The sequence below is a fragment of the Pholcus phalangioides genome, unplaced genomic scaffold, assembly GCF_987345545.1.
Source record: "Pholcus phalangioides strain wild (caught in Gottingen) unplaced genomic scaffold, Ppha-v1.0 ptg000007l_1, whole genome shotgun sequence".
NCBI classification, from domain to species: Eukaryota; Metazoa; Arthropoda; class Arachnida; order Araneae; family Pholcidae; genus Pholcus; species Pholcus phalangioides.
Genome location: NW_028301600.1, coordinates 56,205,447 through 56,231,741, shown reverse-complemented (window position 1 = coordinate 56,231,741; position 26,295 = coordinate 56,205,447). Strand labels below are relative to the sequence as shown.

General features: G+C 34.3%; 1 protein-coding gene across 1 annotated transcript in view; it reads left to right on the top strand.

Moving 5' to 3' along the window:
- Positions 1–26,295, top strand: part of LOC149085519 (putative receptor-type tyrosine-protein phosphatase mosPTP-1) — a 222,680-nt gene that overhangs the window by 34,954 nt on the left and 161,431 nt on the right. Inside the window, exon 2 of the mRNA XM_089233576.1 lies at positions 9,351–9,647. Within this exon, the coding sequence (XP_089089702.1) occupies positions 9,351–9,647 (297 nt within the window). The remainder of the gene's footprint in view (positions 1–9,350; positions 9,648–26,295) is intronic.

The window sequence follows — 26,295 nt, the reverse complement described above, 5'->3', positions numbered from 1 at the left end:
TATATGATTTCAGCTGAATAATTGCAACCGATTGGGGATTTGGAATAGAGTATGTATAGTCAGTCATAAAAGTTTACACACATATTTTAAGACTGAACTTTTATGGAAACGCAAAGAATGCATTTCATATATTTTAAGTCAAATCATATACACACAATTCCTATGAACAGATTTGGAACGTTTGGTGGATGCTAGTAGTTTTTGGATTCGAGAATCTGCCATTCAAAATTAGTGAGTGATAGAATTTTTTTTTATTTTTCGCTCAACACCTAAAAATCTATAAGAATCAACTAATACTTCTCAGACATTTTTTCTGTTGCAGGTTTGTTATTGGAGGAAAAAAATTACTCTTGATATTAGAAGCATCTTTATTAAATTGCACGTTTATTAATTGTACTCCATAGAGATTCTACTGAGATGTCTTTACGGTCTCAAATAATATCAGCTAATTAATGCTGACTTGACGGAAATTTATATGAATAATTGCTCGACTGGCTCTTTTAATTTTTTGCGTTGCTTCCAACATTTAAACTGCGTTATTGGCAGTCGCGAGCACAGCCTGTTACCCATCATCAAAAGAAGAGCACCCTTGAGGCAAATTTGACATCAGGAATTTGATTCACGAATGCAAGAAATCAGGATTATTTCAATCTTTGAATGTAATTTGTACAATGTGTTTAATTGGAACGTTCATCAAATGCTCGCAAGCACGTAATCGGGCACGAGCATCGAGCACTCTGGGTGCTCGCGAGCAACGGGTTGAAGATGCCTGGCATAAGCATTTCGTAATCGAATGCGTAGATGTATTTTGGTCTGTCGATACAGTTTCTATACTGTATAATGCATACACATACACGTATAATAAATCTCTTGTGTAGAAAGTAATAATAAATAAAGTAAATTTCCTGGGACAAATAAAGTTTGATTTCCAAAAAGATTTTTTAGATCTGTTTATTATTGTTTTTACCACCAACACCGGATTTTAAGTTGTGAAATTCTCTGGTAATTGTACAAATACCAAAGTGATCGACACTCAAGAAATACAATGTACATTTATCGTTACTAAAAAAAATTCTGCTTACAAATATGCATATGAATAATTTATATTTTATTACGAGCTATCTGTTAAATTGGTTCCATATACTGTATTATCTTCGAAAATTTCTTAAGAAATCTGGGGAGAAGGTTCGGAGAGAAATGCATAATAATAGGAAAAGAAAGAAAACATTAAGCAAATGAACATCTAATGTCTCACGAAGATTCATTCGACTAAATAGCGAAATATGTATCTCTTGAGCTCACAAAATATTTTTTTCCAAGTTGCGCTGGTATGGAACCTAATTAAGTTATCACGATTTTTTCCATTTGCTCTTTCAGGGAGGAAAAACGAATCGGTGATTCACGCGCGGAAAAAAAAGAAACTCATTAGCTGAAATAGCTTAGTAAATAGTTCGATTTGATTAACGATTTCTTTCGTTGCACGTAGCTAAAATGTGGTGGTATCTGAAAGTAATGTTTTAGTGCGTGCCAAGGAAATTATGAATCTTATAAATGAAAAATGAAGTAAATAGTACTCGATATTTATTTCTAATTCTTTATACCATGTCTAAAAAATACGTGTTACGATAAATGAACCCCCCTAAGAAATTAATACACAAAAGAACGATAATTGGAAAAACATGATCATTTTCATAAATGACATGAATTTTTAAAAAAATTCTCTCGCATTTGTTCGTTAAGACCCAGATTTGTGTAAAAACAGTAGTACTCAGAAGTGTTTTAGAAGTCCTTAGTTGTGCTTTTTGTTTGGATTTTTTTTCTTATGCTTTATTTCTATGGAAAAAATCGTTGTGGCCAGAAATACTCAACATCTGCCTTGAACCTTATTTCTGTTTATCTCAAGGCTGTACAGTGTTAAGTAGTGTGAGGTCCGTCGTCTGGTGGTAGATGGGGAAGACGTGTTTACGTGAAAGAGCATACATGATTCCATCGCTCTATCGTGTTGTTTGTGTCTTGACGGAGAGGCAGCTGGAGTTTCATTCCTTCCTCGGAGGTCGAGAAAGAAGTGGGATGATTGGCAAAGGGCAAACAGGTCAAAATATTCCGACCACCATCCTCTATAGCAGGGATGCACAACCTCCGACCCGCGGGTCAAATGTGGCCCTCCAAGGTGTTGCTGTAGAAGTATCAATACATTCCAACGTATCGATACATATCACGATAAATACCTAAGCTGACAACATTTCCTTCTTAAAATACGAGAAATGGAATCCATACAAGATATCACCAATTATCGCTTGAAAAATTGTCAAAGGCAAATAAAGTTGCTAATTATAGCCAAACAAATTGTCACAAAAGTTTGTAAAGATGTCAACTATCGCTAAAGCTTCATAATAAATCGCCATTGAAGGAAATAGAAAGCCTACTTACTGCAAGCCGCAATGGATTTAAAATGTAATTCACCAAAGAAACGTATGTTCGACAAATATGAGTGACAGGAATATATTTACGTGACTCATTAATTATGGTAGAATAATAATTGATAACTATAAGTCATGAAAATAATCTTAATTTTTTTATATCGGTAAGGAATGTAAATTCAAGCAAGCGTCAATATGGGAAAAAGGGCACGTTTTATAAAAAAAACTTTAGAGATGACCGAAATTACGGGGATGTCCCGTAAAATACAGGTATTATGGTCACCGCTATGTATACAAGTTTCTGGCCCGCGGAATGATAAAGATGTGCACCCCTGCTGTATAGGATTATCGTTGTAATATACAGGGTGATTCCAAAATAATCACCGGATTTCAAAGTAATATATTTCAAAAAGTATTACAGATAACTAAAGGAGGACACATAGAACACTTTGCTACGTTACGCGTCTATACGGTAATCCAATTAATCCCGATACAGCATATCAGTATTGATATTCGTAAAAGTAGCGGTGGTAATTCGGTTCTTGAGCTCATTCAAAAAATCTGGCTGTGGAGGCACGTACACAGCGTCTTTAAAAACCCCAAACGAAAAAGTCATAGACAGTAAAAGATAAGGAGACCTTCCCATGAGGCCATGTCCACACTCATATACAAAGTCGCGGAAAATGTGTTCCGCGATAATCGCAAAATAACTCGAGTGTTCTGCGACTTTTCATAGATAAAAGTCGCAAGGCTAAGGCTGGGATTAAACTGTAAAAGTTTGATAAAAGATCATTTATAAAATTTGAAAAATCCAATCAATAAGCACATTGGTTGTATTCGAGCAAATGCAACTGATGATCTTATTGGTTGTGCATTTTTGCAAGTTTTATAGAACAACTTTTCTAAAACTAAAGGAGATTATTCTAGAATAATCTCCACGATTCGAGTGACATCTTCACATTACATGTTTAGCATCATCAGATCGCCAAATCGGAGCTGTCACCAAACGTGCTAACTTGGCGGTATTATGAGGGGGTTTACAAAAAAAAAAAGTGCTACCGATTATTTACATGTGGACGATGCCATAATTTCCGTAACAGTATGTATATTGATCCATTCATTGTGTGTGCAACTTCTGTGCTAAATATTCCATAGATTGTAATAAGGATTTTGAGGTTCTGGTGCTGTAAAATATGTTTTCCGTTAATGTCATTAGAAATACGAAGATCAAGGTGATACAGTAAGATGAAAACGAAAAATATAAAAAATAGTGGAATCCCGTTTTAACGAATACCGTTATAGTGAAAATCTCCTTTTAACGAAAACTTTTCTAATCCTAAAATTAGTTTGCGCAGGAACAATGTATTGAGAATTCTGATATTACGAAATATAACGAATACAAAAACAAGTTTCTGAAAATCAAAAGTGTACAAAACGTTTCAAAAAATGATTTCGTAAAATCGATTTTAGAGAATTAATTTGAAGAACTGTTCGGGAAGGGCTGTTTTTCCATGGTTTATGGGCAAGAAATTTTTACCAATACGGTGCGTTAAAAAGTAATAAAATCTGTGGTAAGCTGGTGGCTACGCTGCATACATGTATACGTCACATATTTATAGGCAATGGCATCTTTCTAGAATACTCTCAATGATTTGACATACAGTGGCTACGCGTTTGGAATGTTTTTTGCGTTTCAAAATGAGTGGCCTCGAAAGGAAATAGTTTTCGATTAAAGAAAAACTTGATCATTTCTGAAGTTGATGCTGGTAATTAAAAACAGTGTCATTAAAATACGGCACATCTCCATCTAATCCTTCAACATTTTTGAAAAACCGGACCAAGTTGAAATTTTAAATTCAAACAGTTATAGGATCTCATAGAAAATTAGCTATCTTTACAGGACATTCGTTCAAAACATATTCCAGAAACATACATGGTGTTAGGAAATTCCCGAAATGTGCCAGTTACCAGCCCACTCATATGAGAAAAGACAAATTTTTGTATGTGCTTTTAAGTTAAATCGAAAATTTATGCGAAATCTTTCGACGAAAAATTTCGAACCAACGAAAATTGATTTTTTTATCAACGAAATTTTTTGACGAATTTAAAATTCGTAAAATCAGAAATTCCTTTATAACGAAACGATTTCTTCAGTCACTTGGAGTTCGTTATAACGATACTACTGTATATCGTACTAGCCGAATTTTGTGTTAACCTTCATCTTCCACATTATGAAAAGTAGGATAAGAAAATGATAATATAAAAAATGAAAATATAAATATACGGATGAGATAATAATTATGTAAATTATTCAGTAGGTTATTTTACTTTTAATTGAAGGCTAAATAAAATTTTAAAAATATTGTTTTTCGAACAATTAGTTACACACCAAATTATCTAACCCGGTACTCCTAAGTATCGTCTGTAGATAAAGATTTGACAAAACTGATTTGATTATCTCCAACGTGAAAACTAATTCGTATTAAGCGAGTTTATCTTGAAAAGGGTGAATTGTACAATGAAAGTTTTTTTCCGAGGGTAATCGTGGAAAGCTCTCATTGGTTATTGAAAATTATCTGCCAGAAGTACGGTAATACTTCCGTGAGAAGTTAAGATATGAAGAAAACAAAATTGGAATCATCTCGCAAAAGAAATTCAGGTCTTTAACGATCATTGAACAACCGTAATTCGAGTATACCGTTATTTTCTTTATTTACGTAATTCCGTTGTCAACACTTCTTTTAATGGAAAAATTACTGTTTTTACTGGGCGAATTCATCTCTGGTGACATCTGGCACATCCGCCGCATTGTCTTCTTTCAATCCTTTGAAAAACCACATTTCGTTCTTTCCTATCTATTCTTTTGGTCTAGTTTCATCACATTTTTATACTGTACGGCATCAAATGGAAATTAGTGGGATCATTGCTGTGAATAAGTGGGAAGCTAATAAATGGGATTTTTGTTTTTTAATTTGGTTGCAATTAGATGTCACAGAAAATTTGCAATGACAAATGCAAAAGACGGAAATTCGTTTGGCCTAAAAAACAACCTTAGATTGGGAAACTGTAAACGTGGAACTTGCCATTGTTATACTGAACAAAACACGAATGTCTAATTATTTGCCGCAACAGTGAAAAATAATTATTTTTCAATAATTCAATTCTAACAGGTCTCGTGGCTCCCAACAAACTGAACGAGTGGGTCCGTGAGATACATTAACGAGATTGCTGGTGAACTCGTTTTACTATCACCATATTTGTGAGTTACGTGTTTCATTCAATGGGGTGTAGAGGAAGTAAACGAAATAAATTCCGTAATTGGGCTTTTGAACAGACTGCCGAAGAAGCGTAACGGACGTGGGAGATCATTCCATAACTGGCAGGGAAAAAAAAATAATGGATTGTCCTACCGTTAATATAACCCTATTACTCCATTTCCCCGAAAGAGCATTCCACGCGATCAACCAATCAGCTTGATCAACTGACGCCTTCAATCTAAGAGGTCAAGGACAAACAGTTACTGCACGTGCTTTTGCTTAAATAAAGAATTAATACACATTGGAATCAACTAAATCCGTCATATGTTGTCGATCAGTTTGTTGGTATTTTTTCTTTAAAGCAATGCATTACGATTCCCGATTCTGATGGGATCCTCTCAAAACAATTCAAGCTGATTGCGGGATTATATTCGCATGGAATGCTTGGGAGGTATCGCTGAGAAAAGCCAACAATCGATCTGACATTGTGAGTCTAATTTACTAACGATCTGAGTCAGTATTTTATTCCAGTAAGTGGGAACGAGGGTGAAATGGGTTGAAAATGAAAACTTACTTTCGCAAATATATATATATATAAATTTATTTGCGAAAGCAAGTATTCAGGTGGATTTGGAAATGATTCTGCAAAAGATTAAAATATAGTTATGTTCATTTCCTTTGTTTCGAAGAACATCTTGCTCAACAACACAGAATAAGTAGAATGCTATGTATACCAGGGACAAGAAATTACCATTGACAACAGCATCCTCAATGAAATAAACAGAAGAATAGAAATCAGGTGGAGCACGTTTGGCAAAAACTATTATTCTAAATGGCAACATGTCATTATGCCTGAAAAGGAAAGTATTCAACCAGTGTGTGCTACCAGCACTGACTTATGGAGCTGAAACATGAACACTCACAAGCAAGACGATGCAAAGGCTACAGACAACGCAAAGGAGCATGGAAAGATGTATGTTAGGCATCACAAGAAGAGACAGAAAACGAATCACTTGGATAAGGAACCACACGAAGGTATATATCATGGAAAGAATCAAACATTTGAAATAAAAATGGGCTGGACATATTGCAAGAAGACAGGACAACAGATGGACCACAAGTATTCTAGAGTGGTACCCCCGTGGTGTTAAACGTCCGAGAAGGCATCCCCACGCAAGATGGATTGACGAGATCAGGAAAGTGTGGCAGGAGTCAACTGGATGGCTAAAGCATCAGACAGAGCACAATGGAAAATTTAGAAGAGAACTACATCCAGCAGTGGATTAAAAATGTTTGATGATATATACTGGATGCATAAGTAACAGGAGGTATGGCATTTTAATAGGGAACGGTTGATCCTAGAGACATACTTCCAGTTAGAAAAAGTATCCAAATAACGTATAGTACTCAGATATGTCATCCATGTTGCAAGAGTTTGTATAGTTATTAAAATAAAAATGTCCACTTTTTACCCAACCCAATTAGAAAGTTGTTGCCCAGTCGCTTCTGATGCTGCCAACAAAAAAAAATAAAAATAATACGTGTTATCAAGTGCAATATTCACTGAGATATTTGAATTTCATAAACGGAGGAAAGCTGGAAAAACAGCAGTAAATGCGGGTTACATATCTGAGTACTACACGTTATTTGATTACTTTTTCTAATTAGAAGTATACCTCTAGGATCAACAGTTCGCCAATAAAATGTCATACTCTGTTGCCTATGAACTCTAAATAAATTTTGCATAATTTCCGGTTATTATGTATATTACCGACCATTTTAATTTTGCGAATTTATCAAATTTACCGGTGATTATGTATCAGCTCATTGATAAATCGTCAGTTAATTAAATTTACCGGAAATTTTGAACTTCAGTCTAGGACAATGGATTCGATCAGTGATGTTGATTATGTTTAAAAATAGAAAGTGAATATCACAATGCTAATAATAATTCATACGTTTGTATTCTTATAACATACATTTTCTTTCAATTTAATTATGTGGCAAAATATGTGTAGTACGCCCATCACGTACGGAAGAAACTGATAAGTGTGGTGAAATTTGAGTGGTATTTATATATTTCTTTCATATTTATCATACTTACAAGCTTCAATCGGGAATTATGCATAATCATAGGTAATTATTTATAACTACAGATTTATCACATTTAGTGTAACATATGAGGATTCAGCTTCATTTTTTCTATGGCAGATTTTTTTTAGCACTAAGTTATTTTTCCTTTTGAGAAAGTAATAGAAAAACTGAGAATGCAGAATGCTTCGAGAAACTTTTTGAAGAAGCTTTGAGCCTGGTAAGGGTTTATAAAGGATTTACTTGGTCCTCAAACGTGAAGACACGTCATTTGAAGACCTACCGTTATATAGATCATTTTTGTTACACCACGATCATTTTCTGCACACTAGGGCCAATTAGACCGGGACCTACAATTTATTGCCGATTCCGAACGGCAGCCTTTTCTATACTCACCGAGAGGTTGTTGTGCTAACCCCTCGATGTGGGACTCCGGTAGCAATCTTTTACCGTGGTCATGTCGCCGTTTCTGTTGTACCCCTGTGCATGAAAGTTTCTAACAAGGACGAACCGGGTATCGAACTCGCTACACGTCTAAATATCCCTTGGTAGTTTAGGCGAGTATATTATCGACCTGGTTTATCGCGCCCCCGCTATATAGATGTTGTTCAACACAAGTAGAACGGACAAAAACATTCGAAAAATATGTGTGTCATAATGTTTGATTGTAATCGAACTATCGACAAATTTGGAGCATTGACTGGAGTTTTTTGGAGCTCTTATAAATGAATTTAGAAACTTTCGGTGATTTTTTTTCTTTTTCTGCTGTTTTCTTCAGACGATGACAGAAATTGATGCTGAAACATTAAGTCTTCGATAGGAAGAAAATGAGTCTCGGTGACAGAGAGAATCACGAGAAAAAAAAATAATACACTGGCTTTATAGACCTTACCTGGACGTTGCTTCGTCAACTGTTGCGGAGTATAGTCACGTACAAGCACCAAGTGGGAGCAGACGAAATTAAATGCCATGCCTTCTCTTCTGATAAATTCTCTTTACTTTTAGATTTCCATCTCATTCCATGCCTCGAATCCTTTATACGTAATTAATTCCCGGCATTAAAGAAAATTATTTAATCTCAATTTTTTTATGTTTTGTGAACCGATTATGAACATTTTTGGGCCATGATTTTTTCTGCGATGCAAGAAGTTTGCGAACTAGTTCCATTGCTTTTGTTCCCGAAGCAGCCATAAAAGAAGATTGTAAAAATAATATTTTATTGTTGGAAAACGTTTAGAAACAATCAACGCATAATGATCATATCACGTATTATACCACTATTTTTTAACAAATTTTCTTTGTTGAACAGTAAATAAAAAAAACACCAATTTTGTTGGCATATTGCATTATTTACAATTTTTTATTTTTGTCCTTATAGTTCATAGCAAAATACAGAGTTTTCCATTTTGTAGCTAAATGCACTTTGTGCATATTGGCATCTTGTATGTTTTTTTCTTTATTATATCCATATCACTTATTTTATCAGTAGTATTTTTATGTTTTGATATCGGTATTTTATTTAAATTTTTAGCGCTATATTTATTTAACAATTTATGTAATTTTTTTCTCTCTTTTAATAAAGGGAACGGTGATATCCAGAATGAGTATGTTCGAACTGGTAGCAACGCTACACTTTTGTGCCAACCAGCTTTGGATCTCGAGAATATAAATCGCGTAGCATGGTGGAAAGAAGATAAAAAGATACTAGAAGTTGTTGGAGGCCGGAGAGTGGCTTGGGAAGTCAAGCCATACATGATGCTCATGCCGGATAAATATGCGCTGTATTTTCGGAGGGTTTCTTATCAGGATAGTGGAGAATACTATTGTGAAGTCAATGGCAAAAGAAATCGAAATTCCTTGGCAAGGCTTATGGTTCAAGGTAAGACTTCGCTAGTAAATTCTCAGTTTCATTTAACTCATCTTCATTGATAGCTAAGGTGATTTTCTAATACTAGTTGAAAAATAAAAAGACAATGTCAACGTATAAATTTAGTTTAAAGTTGTTGAGGGTTGCCCTGAACTAGAGGGAAAAGAATAGAAACTCTATAAAATTTGTGTGGGTCATTTTAAAAAAACTATTTTGATGCCTCGTTTAACGTGTTTTGAATATATTTCATGGAATTTTTTTTTAAATTTCTTATATATGTATCGCCATTTTTTTTCTAAGGTCGTTCGAAAGAACGTTTTCTCGCACGGTTAGTCATAAAGCAATGGATTACGATAATGATCGTCGCCTATTTGTACGATGGGGATATTGTTTGTATATATAGGTCAAGTTGACTCTTTCATGGGAATGTGAACATCCTAATCCGTTTTGTTGTAGCTATTAGAAAACAGGTGGGATGTGCTCATATTTTCCTTCATTCAGGTATGCACTACTAAAGGCTCCGAAAGTTCTAATTTTACACACACTGCTGTGTTGAATCGAATTTTAAAGATTTATTTATATTATCAGAATTGCTTCATTAAAGCAATGTAGAAAATATTTTTTAATGCTACGCTTGTCAATAGTAGTGCGAGAGAAATATTGTTGAGACCGTTACTCAAACAGTTTTCCAAACCTCGAGTATTTTCGTATAAGCAAAGTATAGATTATAGTATGATCGTTAACGTGATCGCTATCAGCGTCTCATATGTTTTCCGACATGATCTTGTTGTTGACATGATCTAAAATTGAAAATTGTCAATAGAACTTTGGGCCTTTTTCAATTGGAAAGCAAGAAAAGCGTCTCAGAGGAAATTTGATCGCCACTTGCCCAGATTATATATTTTAATATATATTTTTTTATTTATTGCTATATTATAAACATAATTAGGCCTATCCTGAGACCAATGGTATACCTTGCATCTATTTCATTGATTTAACCTCAACTAATCTATTTATGACACAATTTGGTGCAAATATTTATCACAAACCGTTAAAGAACAAGCCACATATTTGTGACGCCGGACTCAGGGAAAATCTGGGTGTCATACGTGGTGCTTTGACACTTGGAATAACTTGCCTATTAATATGAATAGATAGCTTTTGGCATGAAACAAATATAGAGAAAATGAGTTTTATAGCAATTGTAAGTTTTATGACAATTCATCATTGAGATGAAATTTTAAATGCAAAAAAATAAAATACCATAGAAAGCATGGTAGTGATAATTAATAAATATGATAATAAAAAAAAGTAAAATATGTATGCCTAAAAAGGTTGGAACAGTGTTCTCGGATACTCATCTATATGCGTGATTCAAGCATCAAAATTCAATCTTACGCCTCCAAATTTTTTTGAGGAGTGAAAATACTCCTTCAAATTTCAAGTTGTTTTTTTTTTTTTGTAGTTATTTCCCACTGATTAAAAAAAATACTCTTTATTTTTACAAAAATAATCCTTAAAATTTTGGACAGGAGTGAAATTACCTTCACGATTATATTTTCGGATAACACTAGGTTGGAATAACCACTAATTTTTCTTAGTTTTTGTTTTCCTCCCCTTTAATAAACTAGCTTCCGCCAGTTGCTAAGAAGAATAAAATACTTTATAATACGAAGGGAAAAACTGGTGTATTTTCTAAAATTTACTGGTGACTCCCAGAAGTCTATTTTACATATCCCATTTTGATTACCATCAGGTGCTATTTCGTATTCAAGTGATACAGGAAGATGTACTCGAAAGAATCTCGTACAAGCAGAATTGTTTCAGGCTCATTCAGTAAACTAGATGTTAAGTTTCAAAAGCAAGATTTGAGCCGTTCCATATTGCTAGTATGCATGTTTAAATTTATAATTCTGTTATCGGTTACTAACCAAATTTTCAGGCATTTTGAATTCATTAATTGCTTTCAAATAATTAATTACTTTTTTCGAGAAGTAGCTTTTAGAGTTATACAGTAAATGTTTGCTTAATTTTCCATTCTTAACCATTAAAAAATAACAACTTCCAATAAGTTTGAACCGATAATTTATAAGGAAAAGAAATCAAAATACTATTTATTGATTAACCAAAATGAGTAAATATACTGGATCAGATGAAATGATTTAGCAATGGAATCAGGTAATAAGTTAAGAAAGGTCTTATTTGCTGAATTTATTTTGGTTCTCTATTCTATGACGGGGGAAAAAATGAATAAAATGGAATATGGTCTCTCTGTACCACGTTTCAAAGTTCGCTATCTCTTTTCCATGGAATCCTCCCGATTATTTGGTGTAACTTCATCGCATTGGTCATTATACTTATTTCCACCAAAAATTTCTTTTTTGCTTCTCATAGTGGAGGGTGATGATGAATGTGATTCTTTTTGCAGCTTGGTTTTTGGTGGCCATTCTGAATTAAATCATCGGTGTGGTGGTCTTGTTTCTTTTTTTATTGTCTGGCTAGCGCATCTCTTTCTTGTCAAACTAGTTTTCAATAACAGGTTTATTTATTTTTTATAACGGGTGAATCTTCGTTCAATCGCTTCATGTGTTTGAATCAACACCGAAAAATCGGTGAGTTTAGTGATTATAATATCTAAAGCAGAGGTTCCCAACCTTTTTCACTCGTGTAGCCCTTTTTAGAATCGATTTCTATGAAGGAGCTCTTTTGTCCTTTTTGTTTATATATACATGCACACACTAAATTTACTGGTTTATTTTTCTTAGAGTGGCCGTGGTGGAACCTCTGGGAAGTGCAGGTGGAGCATAGGTTGAGAGCCGCCGATCAATGCATTACTATTTTTCATCCCATTAGTCTTGCCTCCGGCACTCATTCAATTCGTTACAAAATTCTGCAATATGAATTTTATGCTTGATTATTTTCAATTTCGTATGTACGAACAATTTCCTTCTAAATTTCTGCATACCGTAAAAAATAAAACTTCATGGTCTAACATAATTTGAAAAAAATGTCAAACCTAGCATGAAATTTCTGCATTATTAACCATTAAATGATAAATTTTTTTTTTCGAGTCCATAATTTTTTTTCACAGTTTATGACACGTATTGAAAGCCGGAGAAGTCATTTAAAATAATATCTATCGAATTGTACTGCTTATACAGGGCCTCAATGACGACGTACAAAGCCTCATGAATGAATGAATGCTAGAACTCTGCCACCGTGCCTGAGTGGCGTGGTGCTTAGATGCTCGTCTACCACCGTGAATGTTGCTGTCACAGTCCGGGTTCGAATCCGAGGGAGGATATAAATAAGATATTTCCCTAAAGAGCTTGAGGTGACCACCGATAGACAGCGCCTTCATTTCCAACTCACCTCATTAATGGCAGTAAATTGCAATATAGCGATATGACCAAAGTTGGTGTTTGGTGAAGTAGTAGAACTCTGCCACCAGACTAATCCCGTTCTGGTGATCTCTTCTAGTCCAGCTTCGTGGCAAAGTCTGGAACAGTGTGTGTGTGTGTGTGTACCTAACAGTCTGAGTGCGTATGTAATGTTGTCTGATTCTCAGTGCTGCCATCTTTATTTCAAATTGTCAGTGAAGTGCACTGATTGAATATTAGTACCGTTGTGGGCCTGTTGATTTCTGTCGCGAGACTTCTTAACGGGGAGATCGGCTCGCATTCGCGCCGCGAAGTTGTGAACCACGGAAAACCAACTTCAGCCGACCACCACTGTGGTGCCGGTGTGGTTCGAACCCAGGCCAATACGAGTCCGTTGCTATGAACACTTGGCCACCACAGGGGCGTACAAAGCCTCAAAAATCGCACATAAAATAAATGAATTGAAAAGTTATATTACTTTCCAAACATAAAACTACCACCTTTGTGATCCAAAAAATAATAAGAAAAAATTTGGGTAGCAAACTTCAACGTAAAAAAAAGTGTGCTAACAAAACAGTGTAACAAATTAGCGAAATCACAGCCACACGTGCTCTGCAACAAACAAGGAGTTGTCAATTGACCTCACCTTATGTGCAAAGGCAATTCTGAAATTTTATCTTCTAAGTGACTGCAGTAATGAGTTTAACGCAAAGCTACGCATTTAAGGTTTGAATTTTTAACAATGATGATTATTTTCTCCATTATTTTGATCTCTATCTTTTGCTTTTGCGAAATTACTCGTTGTTATGATGATATTTGATGTTCACCAGATTGAATGGAATGCGAAGCACATACTTGAATTTGACATTTAACACGATGAGAGAAAGGTTCTGTTTTCACACGTGTGTGTTTATAGCATTAGTAATTTTGATCACTCACGTTTTTCACCGACCCGAAGTGGTTAATGCAATCTTTAATTTATTTGCCTCCTGCTTTTGAGAAAAAATACTATGTATTATCGGAGAAATTTTGATTTTTTCGCTATGGAACAAAAATTTATCCCAAATCATCTGGTCTTCCAAAACGAAAATATCACATGATGATTCGTATTGCCGCCAATATCAGAAGCTAAATCATTGCGATTCCTCTCGTACTAAATTCATGCATTTGATTGATTCCTCATTGTTGGAAGAAAAAATTCTTTAAAAATTTAAACATGAAAATAATCTATTATTAATTACTCATATAAAAATGATTGAAATAAATCTATTACAGATAAATTTCATTGAGGTAATCGTTTTTGATTAGTAAATTAATTTTCAGTGCTGAAAATGTAGAAAGAACTTCAACTAAAAAATTAAATAACGTTATTTCTCTTTTAATGTTTTATTGTAAAATACACGCTAACAAAGAAAGTGAACTTTTTGCGGTGTAAAGAGTAAGATCACTGGATTATCCCATGATTAATTTCATACTTCACTTCCATTTATATCCACTTGCAATCTAAATTTAGCTTTGTCCAATAACCTCTATTACCGCCACTTCAAAGTATTGATTTGTGGGGTATTTGGCGTGTTTTTCCCAGCGTTGAAACGGAAAGGTCATGGTAGTAACCCTTCTTATCCTAGAACCGTTCACTAATTGGCTCAGTACAGTGCTCGTGATCGATACTTGGTGCTTCATAGTGCCATGTTAGACTCGTTTTCGCCGAAATGAAAACACTTTGGCTCTATTATATGGCTGTACCCAGTGATGTAATTTTATGTTCAAATTATTTGATCATAAGTACCTGAATATTTGAAGCATTCTATGTATGTCTCTCAGATCTTCAACCCTTCAATTTCTATTTTATGGTTCAAAAATTTTAATATTTAACCGTGTTTTTATCATAGTAATTTACCCTCGTTCTCTTTTAATTTCAAATAAACTATTAGTTTCGTCGGACTTCAGAAGTAAATTATAGTTATTTCTTTGTGTTGATATCAATTAAGTGAAATAATTTACTATAGCTTATATCAGCTACGCGATGCCATGAAGGGTTAAAAATTACTATTTAATGTACCTCCTCATCAGTTTTTTTCATATTTTGCACATGAGAAAATACGTTTGTTGATTTTTTCTAATCCTATTACTGTATCCCCCTAAAAATCATTAGTTTTAAATTTAGATATTCGCGTGAGCATTATTGCGCCACGGGATATTGGTTTCGCTGAAATACCAGAAAAGCTAATCGATAATGACAATTATTGACAAGACATTTATTATTCGAAAAATAAAAACATTAATATAGATTATTTACATTTTTTTAGTTAATAAAATTAAGTTGCTGGGGTCATTACCAAGTGGTTAACAAACATTCAGCTCGAAAAATCTGGCTTCAAAATCTCATGATTAAAAAAAAGGAATCTGTATTTTGAAGTGTTTCCAATGGGCCGTAAAATGTAGTTAGTCCCCGGAAGTATGAAATGACTAATGCACTAGACTGAAATTAATACGTAGTTAAAAATTCCTCAAAGAATTTAATTTTTTTTTTTTTTGAGAAAACTTCTGATGTGTGTGTGAGACAATGTTATATGTCACGGTATAATTGGCCCTCATGTGCAGGAAATGGTCGTAGTGCGACGAAAATCATCTGATAAGAATTGAATTTTTTTTCTTATATGGAAATTTAAAAAAAATGCATATCTACGTTTTGACAAGAAATCGGACAAGAACTTCAAACCATTTCAATATTTTGACTGAAGTTTTTTCTTCACTTCATCTTTGACAATGTTTACCTGCTTTTAAATAATGAAGAGTAGATGCATTTTCCTAAAATTGGATGTATATTTCATCTCAAAAGTGACAAACAAGTAAAATCGGTTAGAATCAATTTTTTTTTTCCAGTTCCTATGTAAATTGATTAGAAGAAAAAAAATAATGGAATGAAACATGTATATATACCGCGTGAACTTTATGCATCTGTCAAGGATTCTTCAGATGACTTGGTTAATTTTGCCAATATCTTTTACATGTTTGTGAAGAAGCCCCCAGGTGTAATATTGCCTCATGTCACCCTCGACCCACGTAAGAGAACTTACATGTTTTCATTCCGCACGAATATTTTCTCCTTTTATCGCGCGTGCATGACCAGTTTTCACCTATAAATTTGAAGAAAGCAAATGCATCTTCATTTATGGGAGGGTGCGTGACGTTTTTGAGGTCTAAGGGTCGGTTATGTCTAGTGATGAAAAATTGAAAGTTCGCGTAGAAGGTGAAAAGAAGTTCGTTATTTGCCTCATAAGTCTCGTGACAACTGTTCATGATTTCTTCCAGCTGCATCCCCTCGAATAAAATGCACGTTCATCTGTTCCTTTCTATTATGGAAATATTCGCTTATTCGCTCTGTTAAATAGACTTCATTATCGTTGTAGTCTCACCTTTTGAAGAAAGGAAAAGAAATAAAATATATAAATACTATATTTTTTTCCTCTTCCTTAGATTTTTGTTCGATGCTTTAGCGATATATGTCCCTGACTATTTGCCACCATCGCTAATTGTTAAGCTTTCAGAATTTTGGAAATGCCGATCTATGAATAACATTTTATATATGATGTACTGTATTACTTTATGCTATGTCATATTTCCAGGCACTGCTATTGTGGCTTGCAGCCTTTGATTTCAAGTTTCATATTATTACTTTGATGGATTGAATTCTCCCAAATCGACATCTTTTCAATTGGGAAACCCGATTTTTTTTAAAGAAACGGCATGAAAAGATAAATAGGTTTCGGTTGTATTTATTTTTTGTTTTATGCATAACTTCCGAGAGCATCGGTTTTTACATTATCTCATGAAAAGCACTTTTTGGGATTGGGGATCGTTTTCCTTTTTCATTTCACTGTAATTTCGTCCCTTTTTTTTTTCTTCAGTGGATTAAAGTTAGATATAGTGGTACCGTATCCGCTGGAAATCGTTATAATTCAATTATTTTATCACTAAAATCTGGAATTTTCTCGCAATTTCATCCCGTAACATTTTATTGTAATAAAATGTAAATATTAGTTATTATGTGAAATATTTTGCGTGTTTAAGTCAGCCCACACTTTGCAACAAGACATCATATGTTTATGATGAATGCAAATTTTGCCTCATCAAAAAGTAAAGAACTCGAACAAACAATGGACAATTGCTCTGTTAAAATCTGATTCAGTATTAGATATAATACTTATAAAACATACACAGGTTAAGGTAAAAGTGAAAAATTCGGTAATGATATACAAATACAAAGGCTATGACAGGTATTTGCCCGAAGAGGTGGCTGAAAAAATTATGCCCATAACAAATATTGATGGGAAATATAACCAAAATACCCAATGGAAAAGCATATATCACCAAAACAAATTTAGTAATATATAATACATTTCCCATAAACAGATTATATGGTTGTCTTATCTAAGTATGAATAGCTTCTCGACTTATCCCACTATGTCTATCGTACTTCTTTTTAAACGTATCAATTGTGTTAGAATTCACAACCCCCATAGGTAAGCTATTCCGTTCATTCCTACTGCTTCGCTTTGTCGAAGCAGTTGATTGACGGTGTATTAGGGTCATTCCCAAAAAAAGTGTTCATTCCACATTTTTGAAATGAAAAATTCAAAAATGAATTTTCAAAATAAAATTGATCTCAAATCATAGCCAATGACTTAATATAAGTTTAATATAATAATAATAATAATAACAACAACGTGATCTTCACGTATTCCCAAGGGATCAGCATGATCCGTCCAGGGAATTTGTTAGTGTTAGTAGACATCCATGCCCGAACCGGGATTCGAACCCAGACCTGCACAGTGAGAAGCTAGTTCCCTAACCACTCGACTGCCAGGCGGCAAGGTAATAATGTATTAATAATGTTAATAAATAATCGAAACTTATTTAATAAATGAACTTATTTTGTAATAATATTTTATTTTTTGGGTTTTATGACTGAAAAATCATGGATTTTGTCCACTCTGTTACGAAAACAAATATCAGAAATTTTTTTTTTACCTCTTTTTAAAATAATGAAATCAGCTTATTTCTTACACATATACTAAAAAAAGGCAGTTTAAAATTTTTTGTGACTTTTTTCTGTCGTTTTGATGATTTTTTCGAAATAGCACATATATTTTTTACATATATTTAGCTACTTATAAAATCTAAACTTTTTATTTCTGACAGACAATAGGTTGGTAATTTATAATTTAACATCTCAGTTTGAAGTGTTCTTAAATTTTTTTGCCTGTGAACTGCAAAAATTCTTCCCGTAACAGAGTGGACATCATTGTAACGGAATGCACAGAAATGTTTAACTGAGAGAAAGATATCTTATATTCTAAATAAGCCATGCAAATACATTTTTATTTTCCCAAAAGTTATGCAAAATGTGATAGGTGACCCAGAAACTCCTCTTATAACCTATAAAAAACGTCCAACCTATGACCAAATTTTAAACACGCACCCCATCCCTCGTAGTTTGAATTTTGGTCTGGTAAAATGATTAAAATCTAGTCAAAGTGGACACTGGACTCGGTCAGCTGTATATTGTATCATCAGGATGATTTTTCTTTCAAAGTTTTTGTTGAAATTGAATAGTAATTTGATGTTGGTATAAATCTCACGTTTATGCCTCACACAATAAGGATCCAGAGTGGACTTTGGGGGAGGGGCGGTTGAGCCTGGAAACAAAAATATAGGAAGATAATGGTTCTGTCCCATAAACTACAGAATGTATTGTCGTATAACGGTCTTCATTCGTACTAAAATGCCCCTTATGACATCTCCCTGGATCTGTGCCTGGCAGTGATTTTAACGATCTGTGCTACTTTACTTTCGTATTTTACTGAAAACAATAACGATGGAGACTGTGGTAAAGGGTTTTTTAATTGAATTGATAACTTTTAAATTAAATTCAATTTAAACCTTGAAAATCTTTAATAAAAATTTACTTTAAATCATAGTTTCCATTCTGTTGCATTGCTTGAGTTTTTGGAATACGTAACAGAGTGGAAACATTTAGCCTCAATTATTATTTTTTCATCATAAATTTAAGTGATTGATGAAATTTTTTTATATTTTGAAGCATATCGCCATGTATTTGATGTTGATATGAATGAAAAAAAAATCTTAATCATTTATGATAATGACAACAGAGTGGGCATCCGACAGAGAAAAATCTGGTACTAAAGCCATAACGTGAATATTAAGTCGTTTTGCCAAAGTCAAATCCAAAATTGTTGATTAAGCATTAAAAGTAAACCTTTCAATGAGCTCAAAAATTTTATGAGATTTAATTCGGAATTAAAATATATTTTTCCCAAATGACCGTAACAGAGTGGACATTTTAAAATGGGAAAAAATTTCGGGACACGAAAGAAAAAATAGTTTTTTTCATAAGAAAATTTTTTTTCAAAAATTTACTGTCAGTTTTATTCATCTATGGTATGGTACACATAAAATGTGATGCCAAGTTTTTGAAAAATTTTCAGATTTGCACCCTCTTTGTTTAACATTTTTTAACTGGGACAGCCAGTTTTTGAGGTTTTGCTACAAACAATGATTTAAAAAAAAATTAGATACCATCTGAAACAAATTAAGAAATGTCATATGACAGTAAATTAAATGAAGTAGTAGAAAAAAATTAAAATTACTACCAGTGTAACCTGAAATTTTGTAAAAAAAATTACTAAATCTCGGAAACGGTTTGCGCACTTTTTTAGGAATGACCTATTAATAACTGAAGGTCCATCCTATCCATCTCAATGAAAATTTTATATATATAAACACTCCCGTCACCTGCGTTTCTCCATTATAAACATATTCATGAAATCAAGTCTTTCTTCATAGCTCAAGCCTTGTGTGCCAACAAGAGCACGCGTAGCACTTCTCTGCACCTCTTCAACCAATTCTATGTCCCTCTGTAGGTATGGTATCCAAAACCTTACGGTATAATCCAGTGCAGGACAAACTAGGACTCGGAAAAGTGGAAGAATGAATCCAGGAGAACGCGAAAATACCTTTTTGTAAATGAAAATTTTGATTCATTATGCATAACCATTTTGGTAAGTTTAGTAGATTATTTTCATATACCAAGACTTCATCATATTTATCGGTGATTATGTATATTCCCCCGGTTCGTAAGGTATAATAAATCGTCACAATGAATTTACCGAAAACTATGCATTCAATCGGTAATGTTGGTTTCATGTGTACATAATTATGTGTGAAGAAAACCTTTCGACACTTATTTTAATTTAATTTTTATGACAAAGTACGTGTCGTGGACGTATCGCAAACTAATAAACAGGTTAAATGAAGACAACGGAAGCGATAATTTTTTTTTACATTTATTAAATATACAGACTTCAATTAGGAATTATGGATAATCGTCGGTGAAAGTGATGAACACATTAAAATTCATTGAATTCATCGAGGCGATCATTATGCATAATCCCCAGTTTAGCAACTTTCCCATAACACTTTTGGGTAAAAAATAGTCTGGAGTGAAATATTCCAAAAAAATTCGACATTTTAGTGATTAAAAAAATAGAAGTAAATTACAAATGTAATGTGGATACAGCCCCTATACAACTCCTACCCACTTCAGGAAGGCAATAAAAGAAAGTAGGGGGGGGGGGTAGAAAGAAAAAAAATATTTTTAAGAAGGGGCTTTTTTGATTGTGCGGAAATGTGTCGAAAATCTCCCCTATGCGGAAATGCACCGTGCAAAATCTGCCGCCAAACCAAAACAACTTTTTTTTTTACAAAAACGTTATCACATACAACAGCCCTATTTACTCCCCAAGATTTCATTATTGGTTTATGAAATTTCATACGTGAATTATACTATGAAAATTTTTCAATATAGTGAATTTTTTTTTTAGCATCTGCGGAATAAACGCAAAAAATTCACTATAATCAGATTTCTATCTGATTTTGTTAATCATTTGTCCATTAACTGTGAGTTCTTTTATTTTGATATGGTGAGATAAACATTCGTGGTGAACATCTGATGTTTTGTTGGATGACACTGGGAACATAGTTTTTGTTGAGTTAGATCTGATACATATTTTTTACCAACTTTTGGGTTGTGAATCCAAATATGCCCTCATTTTTCTTTTCTATCACATCAACTTTTTACGAGAGAGAGATAAATGGTACTTTTTTCATATGCCTTGAAAAACATACAAATGTTATGCAGAGAATGGGAAACTAAGAAAAAATACCTGAATGTACTTTATAGCTAGGGCTCGGATTTTTATGACATGACATAAATTATGATTTTCGAGCTATTGGTCATATTTTAGGAATTTTCAAGCAATAGAACATTTTTTTGGCCATTTTTATCACCAAAAATTTCAATCTGCAAGCATTTTCTTCAAAAATATATGCACTTCCAATGAATTCTTGTCTTGTCTTTTGGAATTTTTTTTTTTTTTTTTTTTTGCATTCCCAGTAGCTGCTACTTTGTTTTCGAGGGATAATCTTGCTATGTTTCTGAAAAGAAACTCTGAATGGCACGCCAAGCACGTGCAAAAGATCTTCACGTTCAATGCAGCATTTTCATCACACTTAAACACGGATTTTTTGTCGGGGGGCAGACTTGGTTTTGCCTCCGCTGCTTGTCACTTTTAAACTCCGTAACGATGTTTTTTTTATTATGTTTTGCAGTAAAAAAATCTTTTCTTTTTTGCATTCCTACAATTGCCACTCCCTCAAGTTTGATAGTTCCCCCACCCTTTGTCTCTTTCTGTTATTGTGGTGCTCACTAATATTGAATGTTCAGAATAAAAGAGAGCACAAGACTCTTATCCCCCCCCCCACTGCCCTCCCCTAATTGCGGCCTAGCCTACGAAAAATATTCAAGCATTACAATTCACTCAAAATTAAAAATGCAGGTGGCGCAGCACTAACTTCACGCACAACACTAGATGCGCATACAGACGGTTAGATATATTAGGCATCAATAAAGTAAGATATACGCGCACTTTCGGCAAAACTCACTTTTTTCCTGAAGGGGGTGAGATGGTGGTAAAATTGCCCATTGACGGTAACCGGAGTTGTGCTCGTTTTAAGAAAAGGACTGGTGGTGCCTCTGTATCTTATTTTAATAAATATGCCTATATGTTCCAGCTTAAAACTGATTTAATATGCAGTGAAATTGCAATTCAACTTGAGAAACAATCAACGAGATTGCAAAATCTAGACATCGGCTTTATGACAAGCTTTCTTTAAATATCGTTTAATCTGGTAATTTTTCCAGAATTAAAAAAAAAATAGCAATAAATATTTCTTGGAAGAAACTATGCAATAATATTTTTTTAAACATTTGATACTGCATCTTATAAAATTCAGTGCAATTCTAGAATGTACTAAAGAGTAGTTTTTAATTAAAAAATTTAATTAATTTTTTGTCAATTTTTTAACCTAATGATCAATAACTGAAAAAGAAGAGATGAAATAATAGGTCATATTTTCATGTTTTTTAGGTCATGAATGCTTACTTATTTTCAAGATTTTTAGGTCATAATAATCAAAGCCCTATTTATAACTATTTTGTTAATATAAAGGATATATTGCTGCGCTGTCCGTCAAATTGTGTACAGGTCGTAGCAGTTAAGGTAAAAACTCGCGCTTATAACTTTGCCTGCGGATAATCTCGTTGAATGCTCCAGCAAGTCAGCCAGCATATGTCCCATCTACCCCGATATCGTCCTTCCATGACGTTCAGATCTTGTTGGCATTGTTCACCTTGTGCATTACTGATGGCACCAAGATTTTCTCGGAATTCATAAAGATTGCTTTGCAGAAAATGTCCCCTGGCAAAGTCGGTGTAATTCTTTGCTCATGTATTTTCAAGAAAGACCTTGAATGATAACCAAGCAACCTTTTCCAGTTCTATCAAAGCCCCGATGTAATATTGATCTTTGATGAGCTGCCGAATCTGTGGATCATCAAACACACCGTTCATTATTTTTTTTAAAGGACAGGCTAGGAAATGATGCAAGGAGGAACTTGAAACAGTCTCCTTCATTTGGCAGAGCTTTGACAAACTGCATCATGAGACCCAGTTTCTTGTGCAGAAGTGGGAATATTATGGGGTTTTTTTTACAAACAAGTGGCTCTTGTAGAATGTTTGGATCACAGGGTTTGAGGGCTGATAGTGAACGATAATAGATGATGGTAGACTGGGATACTCTCTATGCTACATTTGTTTTTCTTGTTATATCCTGATGTTTTCACTATACAAAAATAAGTCACTTTCGTGATCTGTTGTCTCGCGCCAAGTTATAGGTATTCCATTCCAAATGGAATCTTAGGGGTCATTCAAGTATTACGTCAGCATCGGGGGGGGGGGAAGAGGGGGTTTCGGATTTGCTGACTTTTGATGACAAGGGGGGGGGGAGTCAAAAATGGCTGAAAATCTGCTTACGTCATACTTGAATCGTCCCTTATCACGTGTTATCTTTGTCCACATCCATAAACTCTTCACACATTGCTTGCACATCTTATTAGGGGGGGCCTATGACTTATCCCGATCACCAAGTTGAACTTTGAAATATGCTAAATAGGCTTGCTTTTTAAAAATGCGCTGATGTTCGACCTTTGATTGGGAATCGTGAAACTTCCGCAGATGTAACACAGGGTTGTTTATGCACATCCGACGCGAAACAGACGAGGCAAACATGATCTGAAGGAACTTAAATGCGCTTTAAAATAAAATAATACAACTTGATGAGAGAAAGAGTGCAAAAATTATGAAAAATGGCTTTGCTTTCAGCCAATAGGAGATCACTAGTCCTCTCCACCATTCCGGCTACAGTAATCACATGCAGATAAGCTGTAGAGGAAAAACCTGATGTGATTGAAGAAAACTAACTATGGTTTCACAATCAGCATGCCTGCTTCAGTCAAAATCCGCTGAAAAATCGAAGTCAACAAAAAATATTTTCAAAATTGTTCTCCAGTGCGATAAGCTGTTTTCGGATACAACCTCTTTTCTCTTCAGCAATCCACTTAAAGAAGAGAAACGAAGGGCAAGAAGAAGTTATATGTAACACGCAAATGCCCCCCCCCCCCAAGTTGTACTCGTGCGCAAGTAACACTGCCCATATGTCACTACAACCATTTTTTTCAATGGCATATTGCGCTTCCAATGTCATGGCGAGAGAGGAAAAATAATACTCTTTGCACTATATTCGTTAGTTTAGTACAGTGTTTCGTAACGTGGGCAATATCGCCCTCTCCGGGCGATGGAATGGTCCGTGGGGGGTGGTAGAAGTTTTGGGTTTATTGTAGGATCCTATGGATTGGCGTGAGTTGGGGGGGGGGAGAAATGAGAAGAAAAATTTGAAGAAAGGGGGCGATGAACCAAAAAGTAAAGAAAACTTAATAAACTAAAGATAGGTTTCCACCAGTAGTTCCGGAAGAGCATTTCTCTGAGGTTCCGCAATATCAAAAGCCGTAAAACTTTTCATTGGGGACTATTTTCAGTATTGCAATGAAAATTTTTATATTGGAAATCTATGTACTCACACACACACACACATTGTTTGGGTTCCGTGTAACAGTCCCGTAAGAATCTAGGTAAACAAAACAAATTCGCATGAACAAAGACGTTTGAAAACTCTTTAGAGGATTATATATTCTCATCTTTCTTGTCCAAATGATATGTTATTTTTTTGCAATAGCAAGAATATACCACCTTTTTCTGATAGTGAATCGAATGACGCGAGAAAATAAAAATATGCAATTCTTTCTCGATCTAAAATTTTGTATCACGTACAGTATATAATACAGTGCACGAAAATAATAAAATACATGAGAGGTGATGGTGCGTGTGTGATGTTCGGCACCTCTTTTGCCCTCAAAAACAAATCTTATCCGTACGGTTTATCAATAGATCGAACATAATCAACTGACACGCACACACAGGTAATCTTCAAGCAACTAAGGTGGTGATCGAACGACGGAGCTATTCATTACCTTGTTTATCATTACCTATCCTCTTAGTGGTCGATTGGAGTATCTCCCGTTGTGTGTGTGGTGATGCTGTTGCGGAAATTGTCTAAAGCCATAATTTGTCTTCGATCGGAGAGATTAGATGGCAACTTGAGGCACATCAAGTTTCTTTCTCGTCTTCGAGATTTTCTGATTGGCCCTCCGTCATGTGCAAAGCCTTTTCTTTTCACTTTCATTATAGGAGAAAAAAAGAAACACGAACGTACCTATATATCATACACCTTCTCTCTCTCTCAAGCTTCATCTCTTTCTCTTCCTTTTACTAAAACTTCTCCTTTAATTTTTTTTTTTCAGTTTCTTTCGAAAGTTGAAAAACGATGTTATCTGAAACCGGTTTTCGGACGACATTTCTATCGGTAGTATTAGTGGCGGCGGCAATAAGGCAACAGCTGCAGTATTACTCCTGCTGACCCAATGTTTTATTAAAATGAGATGCAAAAAATTTTCTCTGGAACAAATTCTTTTTTCCCCATTTTTCATTTTCTTCCTCTTTCAACGACATTTTTACAACCTCGAGTAACCCGGATTTATGTTGTTAGTAGAGTAATTTTTGTTAGTCTCGTAATTCTTCCTCAAAAAAACAGAAAGGTTCTCTTCATTCGAGACGCCATAAAAAAGCTGAAATGTTCGTATATCACTTACAATTATATACGAGTGAGTGTGAAGATATGATCGTTCTTAAATTTTTTGAACGATGCTTACCGTATTCCAACCTCCTCCTTTTTTCTCCCAGTACCAAAATTACTAAAATACCATGTTTATTATAATTCTGCGTGATCAGGGTTTTTGAAAGATCGCAACGCGTTGTCAATACAGATATTCCTCGATTTGCGTCATCTCGATTTTTGATTTCGCTATAACGCAATTTTAAAAATCGTAACCTGTGAAATTCGGCCTTGAGTTTGATTCTAACGATTTTAAATCGGAAAATTAGGTTGCAAATTAAAGGTATGAAATAGTTGAAATGACATCTGATTGGATGATGTAGATAAGGGAAATGTGGATGAAACGCATAAATTCAACTCACCAGAGATCACTATTAAATATCTTTTGTTAACATTGGCAATGCCATCAAAATTGTGATCAGAGAAAATGGCTTTCTCAGCCACCTCGTTGGGCATTTTGCCTGTTGTGGCTTTGCATTTGTATTTCTTTATAATAAGACTTGATCTGTTACATTACGAAAAACATTCACGCACAATTCTTTGGCTTTCTACAACAATTTTTATAGAGGA